Consider the following 25,535-nt stretch of genomic DNA (forward strand, 5'->3'; position numbering starts at 1 on the left):
GTATGTTTTACTAAACTACTATACTGTAATTAAAAAAAAAAAAAAAAAAATTCCCCAACTTTATTGAAAATATATGTGTATACAAAATATCACATCAAGAAATTTTGAACAAACATCAAGATGTCGAAAGGAAAAATCGTACAAACAAATTAATTAACATAATGCACAGGCTTACAGACACAAAGAAGAAAGGACAAAAAAAAAAAAAAAAAAAATAATAATAATAATAATAATAACTTAAAACATAAATATCTGAGAAAAAAAAAAGTAAAATTCACACCAGGAACAGTTTTTACTGCAAACTGATGCTTTTCCTTTTTCTACTTTAATTTTACTATTAAAATATAAACTATTTTACTTAAACTAGGTTTTGAATTCAGAACATTTAACTGCAGTGGACTGTAGTACGTTTTTACTAAACTACTGTACTGTAAGTTTGTTTTTTTTTTTTTTTTTCCCAACTTTATTGAAAATATATGAGTACACAAAACATCTCATCAAGAAATTTTGAACAAACATCAAGATGTCCAAAGGAAAAATCGTACAAACAAATAAATTAACATAATGCACAGGCTTAGAGACACAAAGAAGAAAGGACAAAAATAAATAAATAAATAAATAAATAAATAAATAATAATAATAATAATAATAATAATAATAATAATAATAATAATAATAATAATAATAACTAAAAATAGAAATATCTAAGAAAAAAACATTAGAAAGTAAATTTTTAAAGAATTTTTGTTACTGTACTGTAAATACTGCTTCTACTACATTTAAATGTGCGTCCCCTGTACTGATTTCTGATTCGTCAGCGTGTGCGTGACGTATTAAATATGCGACTGCCAATGTGCGATGGGTTGTATACATGATATGAAATATGCTGCGTGCGTAGAGGGTTATTTAACAGAACATCGTATTTGCAAATCTTACAACTTGAACACGTAGTATAGGTTTATCAAAAGCTCTTCGTACTTCGGGTTTAATGCGATAAGTCAGAAAATATCGATTAAAGTAAGTGAGACAGTGTTTATGGCTAACAGCTAACCGTTTGTTACCCACAGCTGCTGGAGTAAACCTGCTAATGTAGCAAGGGTCCAAACACGTGTCAAGAAGATATAGAAGAAAATATCCTGCTTGTCTGGTGAAAATGTAAGTTATCCTACTCTCAAGGCTCGCAAACAGTTAAACATTAGTGTATTTTTTTGTGATTCCCTTGCTTGTGACATGTGCAGATACAGTTTCGTAGCCTACATGTGATTCTGTGCAGAGCTGTTGCCACTTTTGGAATCACTATCAGTGCTATTAAATCCTACTTAATATTTTGGTTAAATATTTGTTCTTTGGCCAAATTAGCACATGCGGATCTTATACTTTATATAGGTGCAGGTGCTCACAGAAGATGCATTATTATGACTTATCTGCAAAATACTCCGAATTAACGTTGCTTTCTGTTTTATTCTGTTAGTTTAATTTTTGTAGGTGACATGAGGAAATGGAGTTGAACTGGCATGTCTGTAACAATTTGTACTTTTCACAAAAAATAAACATCAACATTATTTGACCCCTAGCCCAGACTTCTAATTTCATGTGGTGTTAAAATGAAAGCTAAACTCTACTGCCACTAAAGATTATCTTCATCGTCAGTTAATCTGTTGCAGTTTTTTAGTTGCATGTATTATCTATAAAATGTTGGTGAATTGTGAATAATACCAGTGTTTTCCCAAACCTCAAGTTGTCTTTGAATGTCTTGTTTTTTCCATTGTACTAAGCTATTCAATTTATTGTCAGAGGGGGAAAGTATTAAAATTTAAGAACCTGCAGTCAGGAAATTCATATATATATATATATATATATATATATATATATATATATATATATATATATATATGTATTTATTTATTTATTTTTTTTGTGAACTGTGACAAATTGATTAATCAAATATTTGTTCCCACTCTAAAATCATCTACAATTAAAACTAAGATTATTTTACCTGATATTCTACTTTTCTTAGTCTGTGCTGTAATATTCACTCCAGTTTAGATTCACTTAGAAACATTTATTTCGAGGACTGTAAGAAAATATCGTTTTTGCAATATATCGCAATATTTCATTTCACGACACTGTATCGATATTAAAAAGTACTGTATAGATATTTTTAGGTAGTTATTCAAATGCAGATATTGTGGAGGTTTTTTTTTGTTTATATCTTGTTTATTATTATTTAACACTCTTTTATTAAATAATGTTAGTTCCTTTGTTGGAATTGAATTAAAATACTGTTCTGATGTTAGTTGTGAACTAATAGAATATGAACATTTGAACACAATCTGAAACTGTAATGTCTGTAAAACAGAATTTCAGTTTGAACACAGGACATTTTGTGATATGACATTAGATCCTGTTGGGATCAAATAAAAATGTTTAGTATTTGTGCAGATTTCTGGTGTAATTAAATTTTTCAAGGAAATAATCATTTTAAAAAAAAAGAAACAAACAAAAAAATTGCCTTTTTAACAGTATCATGATATATCGCGATATATCATATCGTGATCCTAGTATTGTGATTTGTATCGTATCACCAGATTCTTGCCAATACACAGCCTTGTATATTTCAGTAAATATTTTTTTACTGCCATTGTTAGTTTCTTTTAACTTTCATAAGCCTCATGTTCAGAGCATCTAATAAATTAAAGCAAACCAACAACATAACAATGACCTGTGTAGTTATGAGTAAATCTTATGCATTCAGGTTCTACTTGGATAAAAGAACTGGTGTTCAGCTTTGGGATTAATCCATATTTGACTTATCACTTTCAAGTATTTTGATTAATTACAGATATGTAAAATAAAGTCTTTAAACAAGGTAAATATGTTTAGAAAGCACCGGTCAGACATTTATCAGTTCAAAGTGCTTTACAAAGGCATAGAAATGCATGAAACCTATATGACTTCTCCTAATGATGCCCATTTTATGTTGCAGCAGATCTTTGGATTTTGTGTTACTTGATTGAGGAAACCATTAGAGGCTGAAACAGAAGAACATCCACATGGGAAACATTAACATCCCACACTGATTGTTCCGTTTAGAGCTACTAGTAGAGCAACAGCCGGTGAAGGAGGCATCAGAGAAAACGGACAATGTTCTCAAAACCTTCCTCCATTTCACTGACAGAATGTGCGATTAAGCAGATTGAGCACCGTTGCATATGAGGTGTCCAAGACCAGGACCAGACCCCATGACTACCCCAGTGGTCAGACGCTCCCACATGAACTGGACCAGAGCCACCGGAGCAAGCAGTTCATTTCAAAAGAAGGAAGGCCCTCATTTCTTCTGTTAATGGGGTTGCTCATCTTTCCAGGCGAGCCAAGAGACGCTTATACTCTAAATTACAGCTCTGGATGTGGAGAAAACGGCGAGAGAAATGCCGTTTTGGGATGTTCAGAGCCAGGAGGCGAGGCTGTGGGATTAACTGTGTCCCAAGCCCCTGTTTCAGTTTGAAGACACAAATACAGAAAAAGAGGAGGCGGCTTCTAACATACAATTCACAAGACTCAACTTCAGTTCTTGGATGTGGTTCTGAAATGTCAGAAAACACACTTGAACAACAGAGTAGTCCCTTAAATAAATGTGAATCTGCTGTTCTGTCAGGAATGCCCTCGCAGGACACTGTCATGGATACAGACGTTGCAGCAGGCGTCGGCGGTCAAATCATATTAAAAGGAGTCGAACCAGAAACTTGTAGTAAAATCAATCACCTGTCAGAACTTTCAGATGTTGTCAAACCTGTGAGTGCAGACCGCAATGGATGTAGACTCATCAGGGATCGTAACCCAGGAGAACCTGCCAAAAGGCTGGAGTTGGACGTCCCATCAGGACAGTACCATGCTGTGTGTCCGGATCAGAACCAGGTTTCAGAAGGAGATGAAGAACAAGTCACCACTAAACGCACCGGTTCCCTTCAGACTGATATCGGTCTCAAAGAAGTGGCAAAGGACATCCATGGTACTTTCTTTTTTTCTATCACCATTTTGCATTTTATATTTCAGTTATTTCCAGCTGTTTGAGGTCACTGTTTCTTATATTCCTGTAGAATTCCTTGATGACTTCTACAGAATATATGGAAGTTTCATCCCACTACAAAAGAATGACATATTGAAGCACCTGAAGAGGAGATTTGACGTAGACTTTAATGACAGGTAAAGGTTTGCTCCACGTGGTTTCACTAATGTTTTAGTATTCGTTACAACCTGAAGGTGAAACATATTTACAAAGGACACCGGAGTCAAAGAGTATCATTCAAAAGAGCATATTTTATTGTATTTGACTTATTTTTGTTTCGTTCTTCGTCGATTCACTTCTTTCATTGAAAACAAACTTCTTTTAACTGAGCAGGATCCAAACCCCTTTTAAACCCTGTGCCCTAAGTAACAAAAGAAAAGGCCAGAGTGGACCGGCAAAATAAACATAAGGATGGTGTGCTGGACAGGCCAACCCTATACAGGGCCGTAGAAGCTGCCAGCGCACCGCTACCCTATCAAAAAACAAACCACAAAATGAGTCCTAACGAAAGAAAAAGCAAAAACAGGATGTTCGGATCCACCTGGCCAAACAAAAATGAAAAGCTAACAAAAAGCCACGCTGGCATGCAGCAACTTGCGTGGAGTGGAGCGGATGCGCGCCTCAACGTGCACGCCCTGGACGCTGAGAGAGAGAGGCCCCACGGGTGCTCGACTATATAGCGCCAGTGGTGCCAAAACCAATTAAGTTTAACAAAAAAAAAAAAATTAAAGATAAATATGACAAAGGACAAAAAAATAGTTCACCTAGAGAAACGCAATCAACTACTTAAAATCTCTCAAAAATTGAGCAAAGTCCAAAGAAGAAAAAGACCGGAAAGAAATAGTGCACAGCACCTAATGGTATTCTTGAAACACAAACTTTTACTTTTTTCAATGGCTACATGTGGTTAGGGCATCAGGCTTGTACAGAGTTTCCACAGGTTTTGAAAAGTCTAAAATACAGTCATCTGACCTGAACTAAATTAACTTTAACTTAACTTGAAAATGTATGTACAGTGTTTTTATCATTATTATCATTATTATTATTATTTTTTTTTTTTTTCTCCCTCCAGAATCATTAAGTACCACAGTGCTCTTTTTTGTGTTTGGTGCATTGAAACCAGTAAGTAAAAGGTCATTTAGTTAAAATTGTTGGGATATTTGTAGTAGGAACCTGAGGACCAAATCTGAAACTCTGAGTGGAGGGATGATTCTTTTAAAACACAAATAAAATTGTCACAGTTACTCTCATTTAATTTTATTTATTTATTTATTTCGAGCATTTTACAGAATGCATGCAAGTTCAAAATTCCAAAATCATTCATTTACACTCGAAAAGGAGTGGGAAGAAGAAAAAAATTATTTAATCCCACCCCCATTCTTATCATCAAATAACTGAACATAAGAACGTTTTAAATACTCACTCCTGTCCTTAGACTTCAAGCCAGAGCACTGAACAATATAGGCCTATACCAAATTAGAACAAACTCATTCGACAGTATTTACACTGTATAGCCAAAATGTGTGTGAAAAATAGAAACAAAGTACATTCCTGGTGATGTTACCACAGGTAACAGTTAACTGTCAACTTGCATTATGATGAATAGAATACAATAGAATAGAATAGACTTTATTTGCCATTTGCACAGATACATCGCTGTATTGGTACATTGGAATTCTTGTGCATTTCCCGGAGTCCCAGTCAAAAAAAGAAATGAACAAAAACAGAAACAAAACATAAACACAGCTAAAACATATAAACACAGTTGTTGCACAGACAAACACAAATACATGCTTGTAAAAACAGAGTACTGTATCAGAAAAAAAAAAAAACTAAAAGTACCAAGAGGTAGAACAGGTTATTGCACATTCAATTAAAAGCATGGTATTAGTTAAGTTAAACGTCTGTAAGAGTGTGAGGGACATGAGTGACTAGTGGCCTGGGGTACTTCCTTCCCTCATTTTCTTACTAACAATGACAAGAAAAAACTACAATACCACAAATGGTAAAGGGCAGCACATACGCAATGGTAAGAACAATACCAGAAGGTAATTGACAACACATATCAACTAGTCCACAGGTGTCAAACATGCGGCCCGGGGCCCAAATCTGGCCCCGCCAAAGGGTCCAATCTGGCCTGCGGGATGAATTTGTGAAAAGCAAAAAATTACACTGAAGATATTAACAATCAATGGTGTCAAAATCATTTTAATTCAGGTTCCACATACAGACACATACAGTCCAATTAGATTTAAAGTGGGTCAGAACCAGTAAAAGATGATCAGAATAACCTATAAATAATGACAACCCCACATTTTCCCTTTGTTTTTTTGATGTAAAAAAAAGTAAAATTACATGAAAATGTTTACATTACCAAACTATACTTTTACAAAAAATGTGAATAACCTGAACAAATATGAACACATGGAAATGTCTTTAGAAAAGTAAATGCAGTTTTATCAATATTCTGCCTGTCACTAAATGTTTTGTGTGATTGTAACGCACATGTGTAAATGATAAACTGATAAACCGAGGCAGAATATTCTTAAAATTGCACTTGTTTTTCTTAAGACAATTCAAGTTGTTCATGTTATTCAGATTTTTAAGGAAACTTGGTAGATGTAAACCTAATCAGAATATAATTTTACTTTTTTCACTGTTATTATTTTACTGGTCTGGCCCGCTGGAGATCAACTTCGGCTGAATGTGGAACTGAACTGAAATGAGTTTGACAGCCCTGAACTAGTCAATCTAATAACAGGAGCTACAGATATATACGAGATCTGATCCAGGATCAGTTCATACAGTTCTTGGTTGAAGCCTTTTTCTCAAAATAGGAGCTCGCATTGGAAACCATAAGGCCCAGTTGTACTTTTTTGTCATGAAGCAGGTCTAAATTACATTTGAAAAAGTCTGAAATGTAACCTGTTGAAACCCTGTTGTATCTATAACCAGTCTTCCCATCTGTACAGGACCAATTTTATCTTCTCGGAGGTCACCAAATACCGAATCTCGATGGTAAACAAGCCCATCCCGTCCTTTCGGGTGGTCTACAAGAAGCACACGCTAACACTGGACGACTTATCGACACTGGCAAATCAGAACTGGCTCAACGACCAGGTTCACATCTCTTAATGTCTTGAACGCAGATCAGATATTTTACAGAGGATAGATTAATTTGTTACATCCTCTGTTTGATCTGAATCTTTTTTTTTTTTTCCCATAAGGTCATGAACATGTATGGAGAGTTAATAATGGAATCTGCTCATCATAAGGTGACTATAACACAGCGTCTTTTCCTGAGTGGTTCTTGTTTTTTTTCTGCTGCGCTGTCGTTTGTTATTTAATCTGTTTGTTTTCACTCCTAGGTCCATTTTCTCAACAGCTTCTTCCACCGCCAGCTCATGACCAAAGGATACGACGGAGTAAAAAGATGGACGAAGCAGGTTAGGTTCAACGACGAGTGGTTTGTAATGAGTGCTTTTACGAAACTGGGTTCATTTTGGTAACTGGGAGCTTTTTAGATGCAATAATAACAGAGAAATTTAGACATATTTCCCCCAGGATGTACCTAATGATGACCTCAGATACATGCAAATAAATTATACTCTTTGTCAGAGCCATTTTTTGTGCTTCACTTAAAAATTCATATTTCTATTTATATTTGATTTCTTATTAATAATTTATGTATATTATATGAAAATCAAGTAGTAATAGCATAAGTCTTGACATCATTGTGTGATGCAGTCCTATTGGTTGCTAAGATTATAAAACGTAAAGAAAGAAAACTGGAACCAGAAGCCTGAAGCCTGGAGCATCACAGTCTTTTGACCATCATGTAATTTAATTTAGAAATTCATCTTTTGTTTGTATCAATTTAAGTTTTAAGTAAAGACCACACAAACAGAAAAGTTGGATTTCAGACCCTTTGCTTACTGATACGTGTCGCGTACAGAAGAACTCCAAGGTTCACAGCTAATGGGTTATACGCCGCAGTCACACTCTTGCTCTGAGCCATCCCAAAATAAATTAATTTTTAATCAAATATTAGGGCCAAAAATAGGAAGCTACCCAGGTGTCAGTGGATTAGATTTGGAAAACATCGCTTGAAATGGTCTCGTATACTGCTATAAATAAAGACACTGTGTTAAATTTAATGATCCTAGTGGTTTTTCTAATCCAGACATGCAGGTTTTTCATGAATCTCAGGCTCATTCCAGGTTTTGTGTGTAACCCATCGTGTCCACTTGCGTTACGTACAGAACCGACCCATTTAAACACAAATAAATTGTAAGTGATTTTGCAATAGCGGCCGTTTTTATGAAACACTCTACCGTGCATAATTAGTTCAATTCCCAAAATGTAGCCGTGAGAAAAAAAAAAAAGAGATATAAAAAAAAAATTGTAGCATGTAATTTTCATGTCCTTTTTACCATGTTACATGCAGATTTTTGTATTAAATATAATGTAAAATAATATAAAAATGTGTTTTATCTGAATAATAGTTTTATCTCAGTAAGTATTTTTTTTTAAATAGACCCAAAGTGCTTCCAAACTTGCTTCCTAACATTAGTTTACATCTGGTTTGAATTTTTAGCCCCATGTCCTGTTTTTAGGACCAGGTTCATAGAAGCATCCTAATATGTCCGTTTTGAGATTTAGATGCATTCATTAGATTTTTACCATTCGCGTCTCCTCATCTTCAGGTGGATTTATTTTCCAAGACTTTGCTTTTGGTGCCCGTCCATCTGGAGGTTCACTGGTGTCTGGTGACCGCTGACATTCCCCAGAAGAAGATCTGCCTGTACGACTCCCAGGGAAACGCCCTCCAGAAGGTGGCAAGGGTAATAACGCCTTATATCAGTGTGGTGACATAATAATCGAAGTTTATGTTCTTTTCTGGAAGTCATCATAAAACCATATCCTCAAGAATTTTTTTTTTTTTTCTCGCTTTGATTTTAATAGAACATCCTGAGATACTTGATCACTGAAGCGAAAGAAAAGAGACGATCAGCGTTTGAAAATGATTGGACGGTGTCATTCGATGAGGTATGTTGTCCTGAGGTGGACAGAGCTAGGTCCAGTTATGGTTCGTAAGTAGCTGGGGTGGATTTCTGCTCTCTGATCGGTCACATCCTGACAATGGACTCAACAATACATGGGCTGCTCATTGGTATCGGCTGATATTTGCTGATATGAGTCACTATTGGAATTGAGTCGTGAGGGCGGTGGCAAATATTTATCTTTTTTTTTCCCCTCATGTCTGTATATTAATTTACAGGGTTCATGCAGGTGCTTGAAATCCTTGAAAATGCTTGAATTTCAATAAGACAAAAAAAGCTATTTCACAAGGAGCTACTGGGATTCAGCAAACCAAAGGTGCTCATGGTGAGGGCATGAACAGTTGGAAAAAGACAAAAATGAAGGCACTAGGGATATAACGATAAACTGCGGTAAAATTGTAGACGGTTAGTATTACCGTTTAAATTCTAATTATCATGATAACTGTGTTTGATTACCGCACCTTTCCAGAGAAAACACCTGTGTAAAGATCTGCTTTTATGTCAAATATTTGAGTATAGTTTTAATTTATTGCAATTTTAATTTTCTATACCTAATATTTGGAACCAATATTCACTTTTAAAGTCTTTGAAAAGGTTCGTTAAGCATCTTTGTGTTATTTATGCAATAAATTATTTACATTTTTTAAATCAGATTTTATAATTTTTTTGTGTTTTCTGTCCTTTTGTGTTTTTATAGTAGGTTAAAGTGGAAAAAAAATAATAGGCAGATCAGATAGATGAAGTTGTGCTGAAAAAACAGATCTCAAACACAGGTATAGTAAACATTTGTTTATGTAGTATATAAAGGCAAAATCAAAAGTGCTCAAAAACAGACAAAATAGGCTCAGACCACTAAGGATTAATATTTAAATGTTTCTGCAACAGAAGGGACATTGTACTAGTTATTTTATTTGTTGTTTTTGTTGTTTGTTTTTTTTCAAAATAGAACTTGGTTAAATTATTTCAGTGTGTGTATTAGTACTTTTTGAACATTTTGAGCACAATTTCAACAATACTGCGATCATAATGATAACCGTGATAATTTTGGTCGCAATAACCGTGATATGAAATTGTCATATGGTTCCATCCCTAGAAGGCACTCATTTGGTTAGAAATTTTAGAAATTATAAAACGCCTTGATTTCATGAGAGCATGTAGATTAATTCATAGGGGCTGGAGTTAAAAACATACCAACACGCGTATTTAGCTCCAGCCCCTATGAATGAATCTACAGGCCCCCATGAAATAAAGGCTTGAATTTCAATGTGTTGTTTTTTGTGTCGTATTCACAGTTTGTCTCTTAAGATTGTTCAGAATCTACTTTCTGTCCTGCAGAACATGTCTGTTTTTGTGTAAATGCATGGTCCATTCCCTGAAGTGTAACCTGTTGTATTTGGATAGTTTTATTATCTGAATCTGCGTGACTCAGTCCAGTGTAGTTCTGATTATGTGACTTACAGTCGCAGAAAAAATTATTAGACCACCCTTGTTTTCTTCAATTTCTTGTTCATTTTAATGCCTGGTCCAACTAAAGGTCCATTTGTTTGGACAAATATAATGATAACGAAAATAGCTCATAGTAGTTTAATTTCAGAGCTGATATCTATCCATTTAACATGTTTTCTTGATTAAAAACCAAAATCACTTCAGTTCTTACATCAGTATCTATGGCATTGCACTGACAAAAACAGTGCTTTTAGACATTCCATGTTTTCTTTTCTGTCTGTTTTAGTCACATGATACACACGGGAGTTAGGACTGGATTGCAGAACCATTGTTTTTGATGACTTTTGATGGTTTAATAATTTTTTTCCCATGACTGTGTAAGTAAAATGAGTAACTGAGTCTGAATTACAAAACATGGGTTATCCAGATCATTGTTATTAGAGTGAAACATTTTTAATAACTGGGCCAAAAATTAGCCTATAGTGTCACCTGCTGGAGTTTTTCCTCTTACTAACATGATGCTGTGTCTCCTCATGTCATTCATCACAGAAAATCCCACAACAGACCAATGAAAATGACTGCGGCGTCTTCGTCTTGGAGGTACTGTCGTCTCTCTTGTGACGCCTGTAAACATGAGATCTGATTTGACTCTTTCTTGGGTCATTCCATATGAAATCAACAGATTTTAAGAAAATTTCCCACCTGACCCTGTCAGATTTTTCTACATTTTTACATACTTATAGAACATTATATATGATGGAAAAATCCATCAAGGAGCCACACAAACCCCTGTATATTGATGAGACTGAGGTGGAGAGGGTGAAAACCTTCAAGTTTCTTGGCACCTACATCAGCGAGGACCTCACCTGGTCTCACAACACCCAACAAATTATCAGGAAGTCCCAACAGAGATTGTACTTCCTGAGAAGACTGAGGAAATTTGGCATGTCAACCAAAATCCTCAGCTGCTTCTACAGATGCACTATTGAGAGTGTCCTCACCGCCTCTATCACAGTCTGGTACAGAAACTGCACAGCACAAAACAGGAAGGCACTCCAGTGGGTGATCAAGACTTCACAGCACATTGCTGGGGCAGCCTTCCCCTCATTGCAGGACATTTACAAAACCAGCGTCTTACGAAGAACACACAGCCTGATCAGAGACAGCACACATCCACAACACTCGCTCTTCACACTCTTACCATCTGGCAGACGTCGCAGGAGTTTGAAGTCTAGGACCACAAGGCTGGCAAACAGCTTTTACCCACAGGCCATTAGGCTTCTCAATGAATCACTTACACATGCCGCATGCAACACAAGCACATACTGATAGCACTGAACACTTTACTGCTGGTTTTAACTGTTTTAATTTTTTATAGTTGATTTTATTATTAGTATTGTTTCCCCTATTCTTATTTATTTTTAATGTGTTGTGTTTTTAGGGAGATGAACAGAATAAGAATTTCATTGCATAGTATAACTACCTGTTTTTGCTGTGCATATGACTATAAAAAACTCTTGAACTCTTGAAATCGAAAATTTCAAGGCTTAATTGTAAATGGTTCCAAAGTTATGACCATTTGAAGTAGGTAGGGGGTCTGGGAATGGATCTGTGTAAAATGAAGGTCCTGTGTTCTGTTATGTACGATATATGAACAGCTGAAAATCAAAAATATCTGTCCGACCTTCGGATTCAAAGGTCAATATCAGCATGTGGGAGAGGTAAGATCACAAAATAAAAGACACCATGTGAAAGGACAGGACGTGCCCTAAATTTTGACACCAAGCACAACTTGCTTCTATAAATCCTTCTATGTTAAATGTTCAAATTAAATATGGATGTTTTCACCCCCATATTTTAGCCATATATGGCTGTGAAATGATTCCCATATTTTAGCCATTTATGGCTAAAATATGGGATTTATAGAAGCAAGTTGTGCTTGGTGTCAAAATTTGGGTCACTTCCTGTCCTTTCACAAGGTGTCTTTTATTTTGCGATCCTACCTATCCCACATGCTGATATTGACCTTTGAATCCGAAGGTCGAACAGATATTTTTGATTTTCAGCTGTTCATATATCATACATAACAGAACATAGGACCTTCATTTTACACAGATCCATTCCCTAAGTAGCCAAGATATAGCACTTAAAATTTCTAATGAATATGATGATTAGTTTTTGTGTAACGAGTGGCCAAAAGTAGCATTTTAGAAGTTTGCGATGGATAAAATCTCAACTTTGTCATTCTCTGTAACATGCAATTATACATTTGAAGTACATATTTTCACATTTCTTCAGACTATAGATTCCTGTGAAATGATTCGGAAAATTTCAGACCTCTAGCTCTTGTTGTTCAGAGGTTATAGAAGCTGAAAATAGACGAAAATTTCAAGTCTTAATTTTGGTCGCAATTTTAGGGTAGCCCCTACCTACTTCAAATGGTCGTAACTTTGGAACTATTTACAATTAAGCCTTGAAATTTTGGATTTTCCCATCATATGTAAGGTACTAGAAGTATGTAAAAATTTCGAAAAATCTGAGAGGGTCAGGTGGGGACCACTGGATGAAATTATATGGAATGACCCTCTTACATCCTCACCCTTGTTTTTTTTTTTTTTTTTTCTCTTCCTTCAGTATTCCAGGTGCCTTGCCCTGACAAAACCTCTGCAGTTTTCTCAGAAGGACATACCAAATATCCGGAAGAGGATCTACAAGGAACTGTGTGACTGTAAACTACACGAACAGGACTGATGGGAATCGCACAGTAACATATATCGACCACGTCGGGGTCAAGCCCTCAGTGTGCAGTTTACTTTTTAGTGCATCAGTACTGATTTGTCACAGCTCTACAGCACTGCACTGCAAAAGTCCAAACCTTACCAAGTGTATTTCTCCTCATTTCTAGTCCAAATATCTCATCACACTTAAAATAAGACATAATCACCTAAAGAGTAACTTTTCAATGAGATATAAGAACTTATTTTTAGACCTTAGATCTTGAAAATCTTATTTCAAGAAATCTTACCGAGATCATTTTCACTTGTTCTATTGGCAGATTTTTATTTTTTTTTATCTTGAAACGAGCAAAAAAAATCTGCCAGTGGAACAAGTGAAAATTATGTTGGTACGATTCCTTGAAATAAGATGTTCAAGATCTACTGCCTAAAAATAAGTTCTTATATCTCACTGAAAAGTTACTCTTTAGGTGATTATATCTTACTTTAAGTGTGATGAGACATTTTGACTAGAAATGAGGAAAAATACATTTGGTAAGATTTAGATTTTTGCAGTGCGTATAACTGAGCTGAGCCTTAGAGGAGAAATGTTTCAAGTGTGCTGTTCATAAAAGTCCAACGTCTCACACAAATACTCTATTTATATTTTCTATATTTAACCAAACTTCTTATTTAAGAGTGAACGTGTTGACTCGAGTTCTACTGAAGGCAAAAGCACACCAACAAAGCCTTATGAAGCTGGCAGATCCGTTATCCAAATGGATGAACCTTTGACAGTCTGTTTCTGTGGTTACGTTGTAAAATATTTGGACAATTTATTTTTTCTTTCACCTGTGAGCTGCAGGTGGATGACAAGAAGTGGTTTTTTTTGTTTGTGTTCCAAGTTAAACTGGAATCGGTGTGCAAATTATTTACTGCGTCAGAGAAGAAATGTTTTAAATAAAATAATTCAGTTTGCAAACATTGTATTTAATTTATTTTATTTTCACATTACATAAGAGGTACCGTATGCACTGCATGCAGAATTACCTCTTTATTTTAGGCTACGTAAATATTGATAAATCAATTTTCTAGATACAGACAAGTATTTTTCAATCTCTAGCACACAGGTGTCAAACATGCGGCCCGGGGGCCTAAACCGTCCCACCAAAGGGTCCAGTTTGGCCCCTGGGATGAATTTGTGAAATGCAAAAATTACACTGAAGATATTAACAATCAAGGTTGTTAGAATCATTTAAGGTCAATTCAATCTCTAGTGGGTCAGACCAGTAAAATACTATCATAATAACCTATAAATAATGAAAACTACAGATTTTTTCTCTTTGTTGTAAAAAAAAAAGTAAAATTACACAAAAATGTTTACATTTACAAACTAGCCTTTTTCAAAAAATGTGAATATCATGAAATTTCTTGAGAGAAGTATGTGGAATTTTAACAATATTCTGCCTCTTACTAAATGTTTTGTGTATTTGTAGATCCACTGTGATCTGTAAGTTGTGATGCTCATGTATAAATGATACACTAAGCTTAATATTGTTAAAATTGCACTGATTTTTCTTAAGAATTTTCAGGTTCGTATTTGTTCATGTTATGTTCAAGTACGGTTCGTAGATGTAAACATTTTCATTACGGAATTTGACTCAAAAACAGAAAAAAACTTTGGAGTTGACATTATTTACAAGTTCTTAGCCTGTTATTTATATTATTTTACTGGTCTGGCCCACTTTAGATCATATTAGGCTGTATGTGGAACTGAACTAAAATGAGTTTGACACCCCTGCTCTAGCAGATTATAACGTACATGAATGCTGTTGAACAATCAAAACATGCACTTATCAGAAAACAGTGCTCCACATCCAATATGGAGGTTTTTAAGGCACAAAAATAACTATTTGGTTTTCAGTAATGAATCTGGTATATACTGAAATAAACAGTGTATGTGGTATACGTAACAGTAGAATGAAGGTAAGTCTCTTGGTGTACTAGATAAAATAATCACATTAGTGCATCTACTCTGGTTCTTGCTCCCTGGAATTAAAAAGAAATTAGCAAAATGGGTCAAAAGTAGTTACAGGGTTTCTGCAGGTATCAGCAAATCCAATTTAATGCTTTTCAATGCCACTTTAAACAAATGTAATGCCCATGTCCAGCTGCAGATACAGTTTCACACAGTTTTATGTTTCGACAGGCTTTAACCAGGTTCTGAATAGTTCCTCCTCCAATCACTTCTGAAACTTCCATTTTCCCATTTTTCCGACATTTGCTAATATTCCATCTGCTTTTTCGCCACGGCATGAGCACACTCACAGCACGTTACGTTCCAAGCATCCGGTGTTGGGACATCGCGTATCGGCTATAAACAATAGCAAATTAAAGGGTTCAGCCTGTCAATCACACTATATTTCCTATCAAAATTATTACATGTTTACATAATCAAAATAAATCGTGAATAACAATGCTCTTTTTCCATCAAGTGTATTTAATTTTTTAATTCCTCTGGACATTGAATTTAATCCTTTTTAATGCCATTTAAAAAAATTTAAATAAAAATTAAATAAGGAAAAATATAAATAAGGACAAAATAGATAGATAAATAAATGGTACAGAAATTAATTTATCAAGCCATTTTTATATTCTGTTTATATTTTTCAATATGGCAGGTTCAGTCCTCCATAATTTAAGGCCTTAATTTTTACAAAATCTATTTAATGCTTTTTAATGACCTGCAGAAACCCTGAGTGAATTTCTCTAAATAAATAACTTATAAATCAGAAAACGTGTTAAACAATAAATACCCATCTGCTGTATTCACTAACAGATTTCAGTAACTTATTACAGACCAGCTGTATTCAATGAATGAGTGATATGTGACAATTTGGGGGGAATTATGTGTCTATTTGTTCTGATTTGATGAAGTGGAGTCTGTTGACGGGTACGAAGTGAAGGGTTCTAATCATTAAAATTGAACCCCCACTCGATTTCTGGCTCGTCGTCGAGGCGCATGACCAGGTAGGACACCAGCTGGAAGAGGTTCTGCCACAGGCCCAAGAACAAGTACAGGTAGAAGTCGCTGACGTCCATTTGGCAGTGGATCCCTGAGTAGTTCATGTCACACACACACTCAAAACTGTTGATGTAGTTCAGACAGAAGCCTCCGTTCATGCAGGGTTCCGAGGCACATTCATCCACGTCCTTTTCACACCTGGAAAAAAACAAATTCAGATATTAAAAGAAAAGAAGTGATTGGCGTGATGTATATACGGAGGCACATCTGGTTACAAATTCTAATTCATGGAGGGAATTCAAATGGAAAATAATCACTAGATATTTCAAAACAACAGAAATAGCGTCTCAGATGGGCTCCCAACATCCCAGTTGATGCTGGAGGAACTGTGGAGCCCATAGAGCCGATCGCACCCACATATTTTGGCTTTGTCCTCAGTTTAGTGTGTTTTGGAGGGAGGTTTTTCAAATGAACATCCCACAAAACTTCACAGAGGCAGTTCTGGGAGTAATACCTGAAGGTCTGGATAGAAAAGCAGATAAATACCTGTAGGATATACACTATATTGCCAAAAGTATTTGCTCACCTGCCTTAACTCACATATGAATTTCAGTGCCATCCCATTCCTAGTCTATGGGGTTCAATCTGACGTGGGTCCACCCTTTGCAGCTATAACAGCTTCAACTCTTCTGGGAAGGCTGTCCACAAGGTTTAGGAGTGTGTTCATGGGAATTTTGGACCATTCTTCCAGAAGCGCATTTGTGAGGTCACACACTGATGTTGGACAGAAGGCCTGGCTCTCAGTCTCCGCTCTAATTCATCCCAAAGGTGTTCTGTGGGGTTGAGGTCAGGACTCTGTGCAGGCCAGTCCAGTTCATCCACACCAGACTCTGTCATCCATGTCTTTATGGACCTTGCTTTGTGCACTGGTGCACAGTCATGTTGGAAGAGGAAGGGGCCAGCTCCAAACTGTTGCCACAAAGTTGGGAGCATGGAATTGTCCAAAATGTCTTGGTATGCTGAAGCATTCACAGTTCCTTTCACTGGAACTAAGGGGCCAAGCCCAGCTCCTGAAAAACAACCCCACACCATAATCCCCCCTCCACCAAACTTTACACTTGGCACAATGCGGGCCCACAAGTATTGTTCTCCTGGTGACCACCAAACCCAGACCTGTCCATCAGATTGCCAGATGGAGAAGCGTGATTGGTCACTCCAGAGAAGGTGCCTCCACTGCTCTACAGTCCAGTGGCGGCGTGCTTTACACCACTGCATCCGGCGCTTTGCATTGCACTTGGTGATGTGTGGCTTGGATGCAGCTGCTCGGCCACGGAAACCCATTCCATGAAGCTCTCTGCGCACTGTTCTGGAGCTAATCTGAAGGCCACATGAAGTTTGGAGGTCTGTAGCCATTGACTCTGCAGAAAGTTGGTGACCTCTTCGCACTATGCGCCTCAGCATCCACTGACCCCGCTCCGTCAGTTTACGTGGCCTACCACTTCATGGCTGAGTTGCTGTTGTTCCCAAACACTTCCACTTTCTTATAATACAGCTGACAGTTGACTGTGGAATATTTGGGAGCCAGGAAATTTCACGACTGGATTTGTTGCACAGGTGGCATCCTATCACAGTTCCACGCTGGAATTCACTGAGCTCCTGAGAGCGACCCATTCTGTCACAAATGTTTGTAAAAGCAGTCTGCATGCCTAGGTGCTGGATTTTATACACCTGTGGCCATGGAAGTGATTGGAACACCTGATTCTGATTATTTGGATGGGTGAGCCAATACTTTTGGCAATATAGTGTATGATTCACCGCTGCCTTAAAGTCTACAACCATCAGTTGGATAAAAGCAGAACCTCCCTCATATAATACATGGATTCAAAAAGTTTGGGATATTTACCAGATGGAACAGATCACATAAAACCATATTTACTAAAAGATGGGAACCTATGTTACCTTTGTTGCTGCAATAATATTTATTGGTGATGCAATACTCCATGTTGTTTATCAAGGTATTGTCATTCTGCCTCTGATGAAGATTTATATCTACAGCCTTTTTTTTTTCCTTTTTTTTTTTTTTTTTTTGGAAGTGAACATTGTTTGCTATAATTGTTATTGTTTTCTCTCATTTTCATCCTGTGTTGCTTGTAGAGGTTTGTGAGAATACATTTGCAGCTTTGTAGGGGGAAAAGAAACTAACTGAACTATACTTGAATGTATACATTGTATTGTACTGAAAAAAGAGAAAATCTACTAAAAACTATGTAAAAAAAAAAAAAAAAAAGAAAAGTAGTGTGAAGTCCTCCATGATCCTCTATTTGACACAGTGTCACTGATGGAAAAGTACAGTGTTTCACGTTTATATCCTTAGTGATTGTGGATGTAGTTTCACAGAAGTCTGAAGGCCAGTGGGAGTACAAATGTGGCCTTATCAGAATTCCACACTCAGTTTCACCCAAGGTCACTCCAGCCTCAGATCACTTGTCTGTCGTTCGGTTCAAACCATGACATACTTTGAGCGTAACCTGTATCGTACTTAAATCCCGTCCACAGAGACGCTGCCCTCTAAATCCTTGTTTTGTGATCGGTGATTTGTTCCATTGGTTATGTTACAGTTTCAAGATAAAAATTTAAAATCTGAAAGGGGAAAACATGCATTAACTCATACTAATATAGCTAATTTTTGCCCTTCTTTTCCCGTAGGAAATGTCAAATTACAGATTTAATGCCATTTTCCCCAGCTCCACACTTTTTCTTTCGTCTTCAAACTAATTGGGAATGTTTATATATATATATATATATATGTATATATATATATATATATATATATATATATATATATATATATATATATATATATATATATATATATATATATATACATGTGTGTGTGTGTGTATATAGATAGATAGATAGATAGATAGATAGATAGATAGATAGATAGATAGATAGATAGATAGATAGATAGATAGATAGATAGATAGATAGATATACAGGGTGGGGAAGCAAAATTTACAATATTTTGAGGCAGGGATTGAAAGACAGTGTATGACCAATTAGTTTATTGAAAGTCATGAGAATTTATTTGCCACAAGAAAATTTATATAATAGAAAATGTTTTTATTCAATGTGTCCTCCTTCTTTCTCAATAACTGCCTTCACACGCTTCCTGAAACTTGTGCAAGTGTTCCTCAAATATTCGGGTGACAACTTCTCCCATTCTTCTTTAATAGTATCTTCCAGACTTTCTCGTAATAGTTTTGCTCATAGTCATTCTCTTCTTTCCATTATAAACAGTCTTTATGGACACTCCGACTATTTTTGAAATCTCCTTTGGTGTGACGAGTGCATTCAGCAAATCACACACTCTTTGACGTTTGCTTTCCTGATTACTCATATGGGCAAAAGTTTCTGAAAAGGTATGGATAATAGTGTTAGGTATGATTATGACATCAATATATGTTTGGTTTCAAAACAATTGAAGTAGTGCCTGCTGAGAAAAAAACAACTAAATGTTCATTGTAAATTTTGCTTCCCCACCCTGTAGATATATAGATATAGATATAGATATATAGATATATATATAGATAGGTGTAGATATAGATATATATAGATATATAGATATATAACCTTTACTGTGATAATTAAAGACAACTGACAAGTTGAACACACTATAAGTGTGTCCCATTATTTTTGTCCATATAGTGAATTTCATTCAGAAAATATAAAGTACAATGACAACAAAATTACAAACATTTCATCCTATGTCTGTTAAAATTTGGTGCTCACACCCTGACAGGAAAATGACTAGGTGAAGTACTAGTGAGTCTGTAGATTAAAGAAGGAGCCTAGAGCCTGATGATGAGGATGATGAAGCTGAGGGGTGCTGCCTTTCAGAGTTAAACTAGGCTTAGGAGGAGTGGAGGAGGTCTGTAAAACAGCCATGAAACACAGATAACAGTGTGGAGGGAACACTTGGAAGTATGGCAGCTCACGTGTGACTGGCTAACAGGAAGCATGTCGGGTTGTGATTGGATGAAGATGGAAATCAGCTGATTGAGCTTAGAGATAGGAGGAAAATGTGCGTGGGACTTAGGAAGCACCACTAAGCTTCATTTGCATGTGACCAGGAGCTAAATATGTGCATCTACATGAAGGGCCAAAGCCGTCAGTACTTCCTGAGGCAGCTGAGGTCATTCCACATCTGCTGGACGCTGGTCAGGATCTTCTACCAGTCTGTTGTGACCAGTGCCATTCTCTGTGCTATTGCAGGCTGAGGGCTGCAGATGCCAACAGACTCAAGAGGCTGATCTGCAAGACCAGTAATGTTGTGGGGATGGAGTCTGAGTCTGTGACGGCGGTGTCGGAGAGGTGGATGTTGTCCATAACCAAGACAATACTGGACAACTCCACACACCCACTCTGTGATGTACTGGTCAGTCACAGGAGCATGTTCAGTGAGATGCAAAACAAATGCATCACTGAATGACATGTGACCATCAGACTGTTCAACTCCACCTCATAACCGCAGAATTAGAATTACCCGTACACACTAGGGATGTAACAATAGGTAAATTTCACATCACAGTTATTGTGACCAAAACTATCACGGTTATCATTATTATCGTGGTATTATTGAAACTGTGCTCAAAATGTTCAAAAAGTACTAATACACACTGAAATAATTTAACTAAGTTGTATTTAAAAATAAATAAAAAATAATAATTTTCACAATGTCCCTTCTGTTGCAGAAACATTCAAATATTAACCCTTAGTGGTCTAAGCCTATTTTGTCCATTTTTCAGTCCTTTTGATTTTGCCTTTATATACTATATAAACAAATGTTTACTATACCCATGTTTGGGATCTGTTTTTTCAGCACAACTTCATCTAAATCATCTGCCTATTATTTTCTTCACTTTAACCTACTATATAAATACAAAAGGACAGAAAACACACAAGAAAATACAAAATCCAATTTGAAAAACGTATATAATTTATTGCATAAATAACACACAGATGCTTAACGAACCTTTTCAAAGACTTTAAAAGTGAATATTGGTTCCAAATATTAGGTATAGAAAATTAAAATTGTAATTAAATTAAAATTATACTCAAATATTTGACATAAAATCAGATCTTTCCATAGGGTTTTTTCCCCTAAAAGTGTGGTAATCAAACGTGGTTATCATGATAATTAGAATTTAAACGGTAATACTAACCATCTGCAATTTTACCGCCGTTTATCGTTATACCGGTAATCATTACATCCCTAGTACACACAAGTATATTTTTGCACACTTACTATGTATATTTGAATTGAATGTCTTTATTGTCATTGTACAGGTACAATGAAATTTTAAAAAAAATTCTTAATTATCATATTGATAATATTGTAAAAACATACATGTTGCACAAAATGCTGTTCTAATTTTGTGTCTTAATAGAATGTTTTAATACACACACACACACACACACACACACACATATATATATATATATACATATACATATATATATATATATATATATATATATATATATATATATATATGTATGTATATATTCAGAGCTATATCAGGGTTTCTGCAGATCATTAAAAAGCATTAAAAGTCATTCAATAGATTTTGTGAAAATTAAGGCCTTAAATGTCATTAAAAAGCATTAAATTCAGTGTCCAGAGGCATTAAAAAAATTAAATACACTTGATGGAAAAAAGCATTATTATTCACAATTAATTTTGATTATATAGACATTTAATAATTTTGATTGGAAGTATAGTGTGATGATTGACTTTAATTGACTATTGTTTATGGCTGATACACAAAGTTACAACACTGGATGCTTGGAATGTAACGTGCTGTGAGTGTGGTCATGCTGTGGTGAAAGAGCGGAGAGAATATTAGTAATTGTTGGAAAAATAGTAAAATTCAAGTTTCGGCAGAAGTGACTGGAGGAAGAACCATTCAGAACCTGGTTAAAGCCTGTCAAAACATAAAACTATATATAAAACTGTATCTGCAGTTGGACATGGCCATTAAAGTTGCTTAAAGTGGCATTAAAAACAGCATTAAAAAGCATTAAATTAGATTTGCTAATACCTGCAGAAAGCCTGTGTATGTACATATATATATATATATATATGTGTGTGTGTGTGTGTGTGTGTGTGTGTGTGTGTGTGTGTGTGTATATATATATATATATATATATATATTTAGAGCTTTATATATATTTATACATTTTTCTTTTTCTGTTGTATTGATAATTCTTTCCGGCTTTTTTCTTTATTATACTTGAATGGAGCAAATGTAGCACCCAATAATTTCCCCCTGGGGTTAATAAAGTATTGTGACTCTGCTGTCCTACCATTCTCCGGTGAAACCAGGCAGACAGGAACAGGTGTGGTCTTCTCTGGAGCAGTTTCCTCCGTTAAAGCAGCTGTAGTTCCATCTTCTACCCATACATGTGGATACAGGCAACTGAGGAAGTCTGGACAGAGGAGAGAAAGGTACCACTGTATAAGAATTAATGCAGAAAAATAATATGTTGCTGATTTGTGTGGTGGTACTTACGGGTTTATCTCAATGTACCATGGGATTTCTGGAAGTTTCTCACTGTAAGAGGAAAGTTGGTTTGTCAGTGTAAGTCATTCAGATGCTTTATTTGAGTAAAAATACTAACAGCAGTACCAGGATAGTGACATATCAGTGTTTTATTATTGTATATGATGTTTACAGGGTCATATTACTGCTGCATTAATGTATATGTTGCATTTTAATGCTGTAAATCTTAAAGGTTGAGTTCTTCATTTGAACAGAACCAGATGAGTATACGTGACATTTTCGGTGAAATGGAAATGATGAACTCATTCTACTCCAAAGTGACATGAATGAGTTATTAATCTGTTACCAAGAGACTTAAGACTGAACATATTCAACCACTTAGTGCAAAAATATCACAAGCAGTCATACTTATTAAGAACTCTACACTACAATTCTTTGGAAATTATCCATATTACAGATTCAAATGTGCCAAATCTTACATCCTTTAATAACATAAATTGGAAAATAAATAGCAAAAGTTCTAACGTTATGATGACATGTGATAAAGTGTTATTATATAGATAGGTTTTTGTACATTTAGACCATAGATTTTTACACCAGAATGATCGTGAAAAGTGAATGTATTCTAGTATACAGACAGTGTTTAAATATAGGAAATTATGTCATTTTCACTGATAGATATTAAAATAAACAATGATTAATCACTTAGGAAACATTAAATGTAGAGGAAAAATTCATCTGGGAGCTGCCACTAAACTAGTTCTAGGTCTTTAAGGTTTAATCATAATCATTGCCACAAAGACATCTGTAATGTAATTAGAATAATTCAGATAGTGGAGCAGTTTTTATTAGACCTACTATTTAGCTAAATTAATAAAAATTGATGAACTAAGGACTATATATGTACATCTCACACTAGATTGTTGTTTCTTTTACACTCATTAATAGAATGTTGTGTTCATATTGTGACAAAACACCCCTTTTGACTGAAACTTCCCGTTAAGGGTCTGTAAATCAGTTGTAAACATACTCTGTTAGATTCATACTAAGGGTCAGGGCTGCTGCCGGTGTCATATAGAATTCTGACGCCATGAAACTCTGACCCCCGGCTCACTTTTCTATGTAGAATTGTGACCCGCGGGTCAATTTTCTAGCATGAAAAACTGGCCCACCCCATAGAGTTTTGACCCCTTATATGCATTTGTACTGTATGTTAATAAAAATGTTCTAATACATTTGTATATCGTATTAAGCTTAAATATATGTGTATAATTTGAAATTTTCACCAGAAACTACTAAATTAATTCATCCATATAGCCATTGAAGTGAATAATCTGTGTTCACTTTAGAGTTGCTGGACATCATAGACATGAAATCTACCCTAAATTAAGAACAAATTGTGGAAAAAAATAGGTTTTATGCATTTATTTTCTAATATATACCATATATAAATTTAGTAATATTTTTTAACAGAAACTATGTAATACCGAATAGGTGAAAACAGATTCCAGTAAAGGTTATGGGATTTAAATCAATAACAGTTTTTTTTTGAGTAAATAACAGGTGTTCATCACAGATTCACAGATACAATTATGGAAAAAATTATTAGACTTCACTTGTTTTCTTCAATTTATTGTTCATTTTAATTCCTGGTCCAACTAAAGGTACATTTGTTTGGACAAATATAATGATAAAAACAAAAATAGCTCATAGTAGTTTAATTTAACAGCTGATATCTATCCATTTAACATGTTTTCTTGATAAAAACCAAAATCACTTCAGTTCTTCCATCAATATCTGTGGCATTGTACTGACAAAACCAGTGCTTTTAAACATTCCATGTTTTCTTTTCTGTCTGTTTTAGTCACACGACACACACAGGAGTTAGGACTGGATTGCAGAACCATTGTTTTTGATGACTTTTAATGGTCTAATAATTTTTTCCACAACTGTATATTTGTAATATCATATGCTTGTACATTTGTGCAATGCATGATTGTTAATAAATGTTTGTGCTTTTTATAACATGTTTTGTGTTCATATATAGGGCTGTGTATCGGCAAGAATCTGGCGATACGATACAAATCACAATACTAGGATCACAATACGATATATCACGATATATCATGATACTGTTAAAAAGGCAAAAAAAAATTTTGTTTCATTTTTAAAAATGATTATTTCCTTGGAAAACTTAATTACAGCAGAAATCTGCACAAATACTAAACACATTTTTATTTGATCACAACAGGATCTAATGTTATATCACAAAATGGTCCTGTATTCAAACTGAAATTGGATAATACTTTTATTCAATTTATTATAATTTATAAAAAATAATTTAGTTTTACAGACATTACAGTTTAAGATCCTGTTCAAATGTTCATATTCCAAAAGATCATAACATTATTCTAGTTCAGTCCCAACAAAGGAACTAACATTATTTAACCCTCTGGTATCCAGGTGCGCCTTTTATGCACACTTTGCACTTTGTGTTAAAAAACTTCATATTATTTTTCACAATTTAAATAAGGTTAGAATTCAAAAGTTGTTCATTTTTGCATGATCTTTAAAATTCTGTCCACCAACTCAAATGTGCACATTGTAAACAAAAGAAAATGACCAGACTAGCATCTGTCTGACAAGTGTGCCTAA

The 25,535-nt window shown here is 35.2% G+C and overlaps 2 protein-coding genes across 3 annotated transcripts in view; one reads left to right on the forward strand and one right to left on the reverse strand.

Annotated features, from left to right (window-relative positions):
* The first annotated feature begins 853 nt into the window (after positions 1–853).
* On the forward strand, positions 854–14,188 carry LOC115437058 (sentrin-specific protease 5-like). Of its 2 annotated transcripts, none has more exons than XM_030160138.1 (11): positions 854–1,155; positions 2,987–4,009; positions 4,098–4,203; positions 7,039–7,186; positions 7,294–7,341; positions 7,435–7,512; positions 8,773–8,910; positions 9,032–9,115; positions 11,125–11,175; positions 13,210–13,431; positions 13,869–14,188. In XM_030160138.1, exons 2-10 carry the CDS (start codon positions 3,406–3,408, stop codon positions 13,324–13,326), a joined length of 1,374 nt encoding a protein of 457 aa, XP_030015998.1. In that variant the 5' UTR covers positions 854–1,155; positions 2,987–3,405; the 3' UTR covers positions 13,327–13,431; positions 13,869–14,188. The 2 variants fall into 2 exon arrangements, with proteins under 2 accessions (XP_030015998.1, XP_030015999.1); XM_030160139.1 differs by having other exon boundaries at positions 2,990–4,009.
* Positions 14,189–15,990: 1,802 nt separating this feature from the next.
* LOC115437056 (protein crumbs homolog 1-like) overlaps positions 15,991–25,535 on the reverse strand; it is a 31,885-nt gene continuing 22,340 nt past the window's right edge. The window contains exons 6-8 of the mRNA XM_030160134.1: positions 22,890–22,931; positions 22,684–22,806; positions 15,991–16,512 (exon numbers count right to left, since the gene is read on the reverse strand). Of these exons, the coding sequence (XP_030015994.1) occupies positions 16,260–16,512; positions 22,684–22,806; positions 22,890–22,931 (418 nt within the window). The 3' untranslated portion in view covers positions 15,991–16,259. The remainder of the gene's footprint in view (positions 16,513–22,683; positions 22,807–22,889; positions 22,932–25,535) is intronic.

This window comes from Sphaeramia orbicularis, chromosome 17 (assembly GCF_902148855.1).
Source record: "Sphaeramia orbicularis chromosome 17, fSphaOr1.1, whole genome shotgun sequence".
Lineage (NCBI taxonomy): Eukaryota > Metazoa > Chordata > Actinopteri > Kurtiformes > Apogonidae > Sphaeramia > Sphaeramia orbicularis.

Excerpts from the sequence above, each read along its gene's own strand:
- LOC115437058 (XM_030160138.1), top strand. The coding sequence starts at position 3,406 with ATGTGGAGAAAACGGCGAGAGAAATGCCGTTTTGGGATGTTCAGAGCC. Across the intron at positions 9,116-11,124 it reads GGACGGTGTCATTCGATGAG|AAAATCCCACAACAGACCAA; the intron begins GTATGTTGTCCT and ends CATTCATCACAG. Across the intron at positions 11,176-13,209 it reads GCGGCGTCTTCGTCTTGGAG|TATTCCAGGTGCCTTGCCCT; the intron begins GTACTGTCGTCT and ends CTCTTCCTTCAG.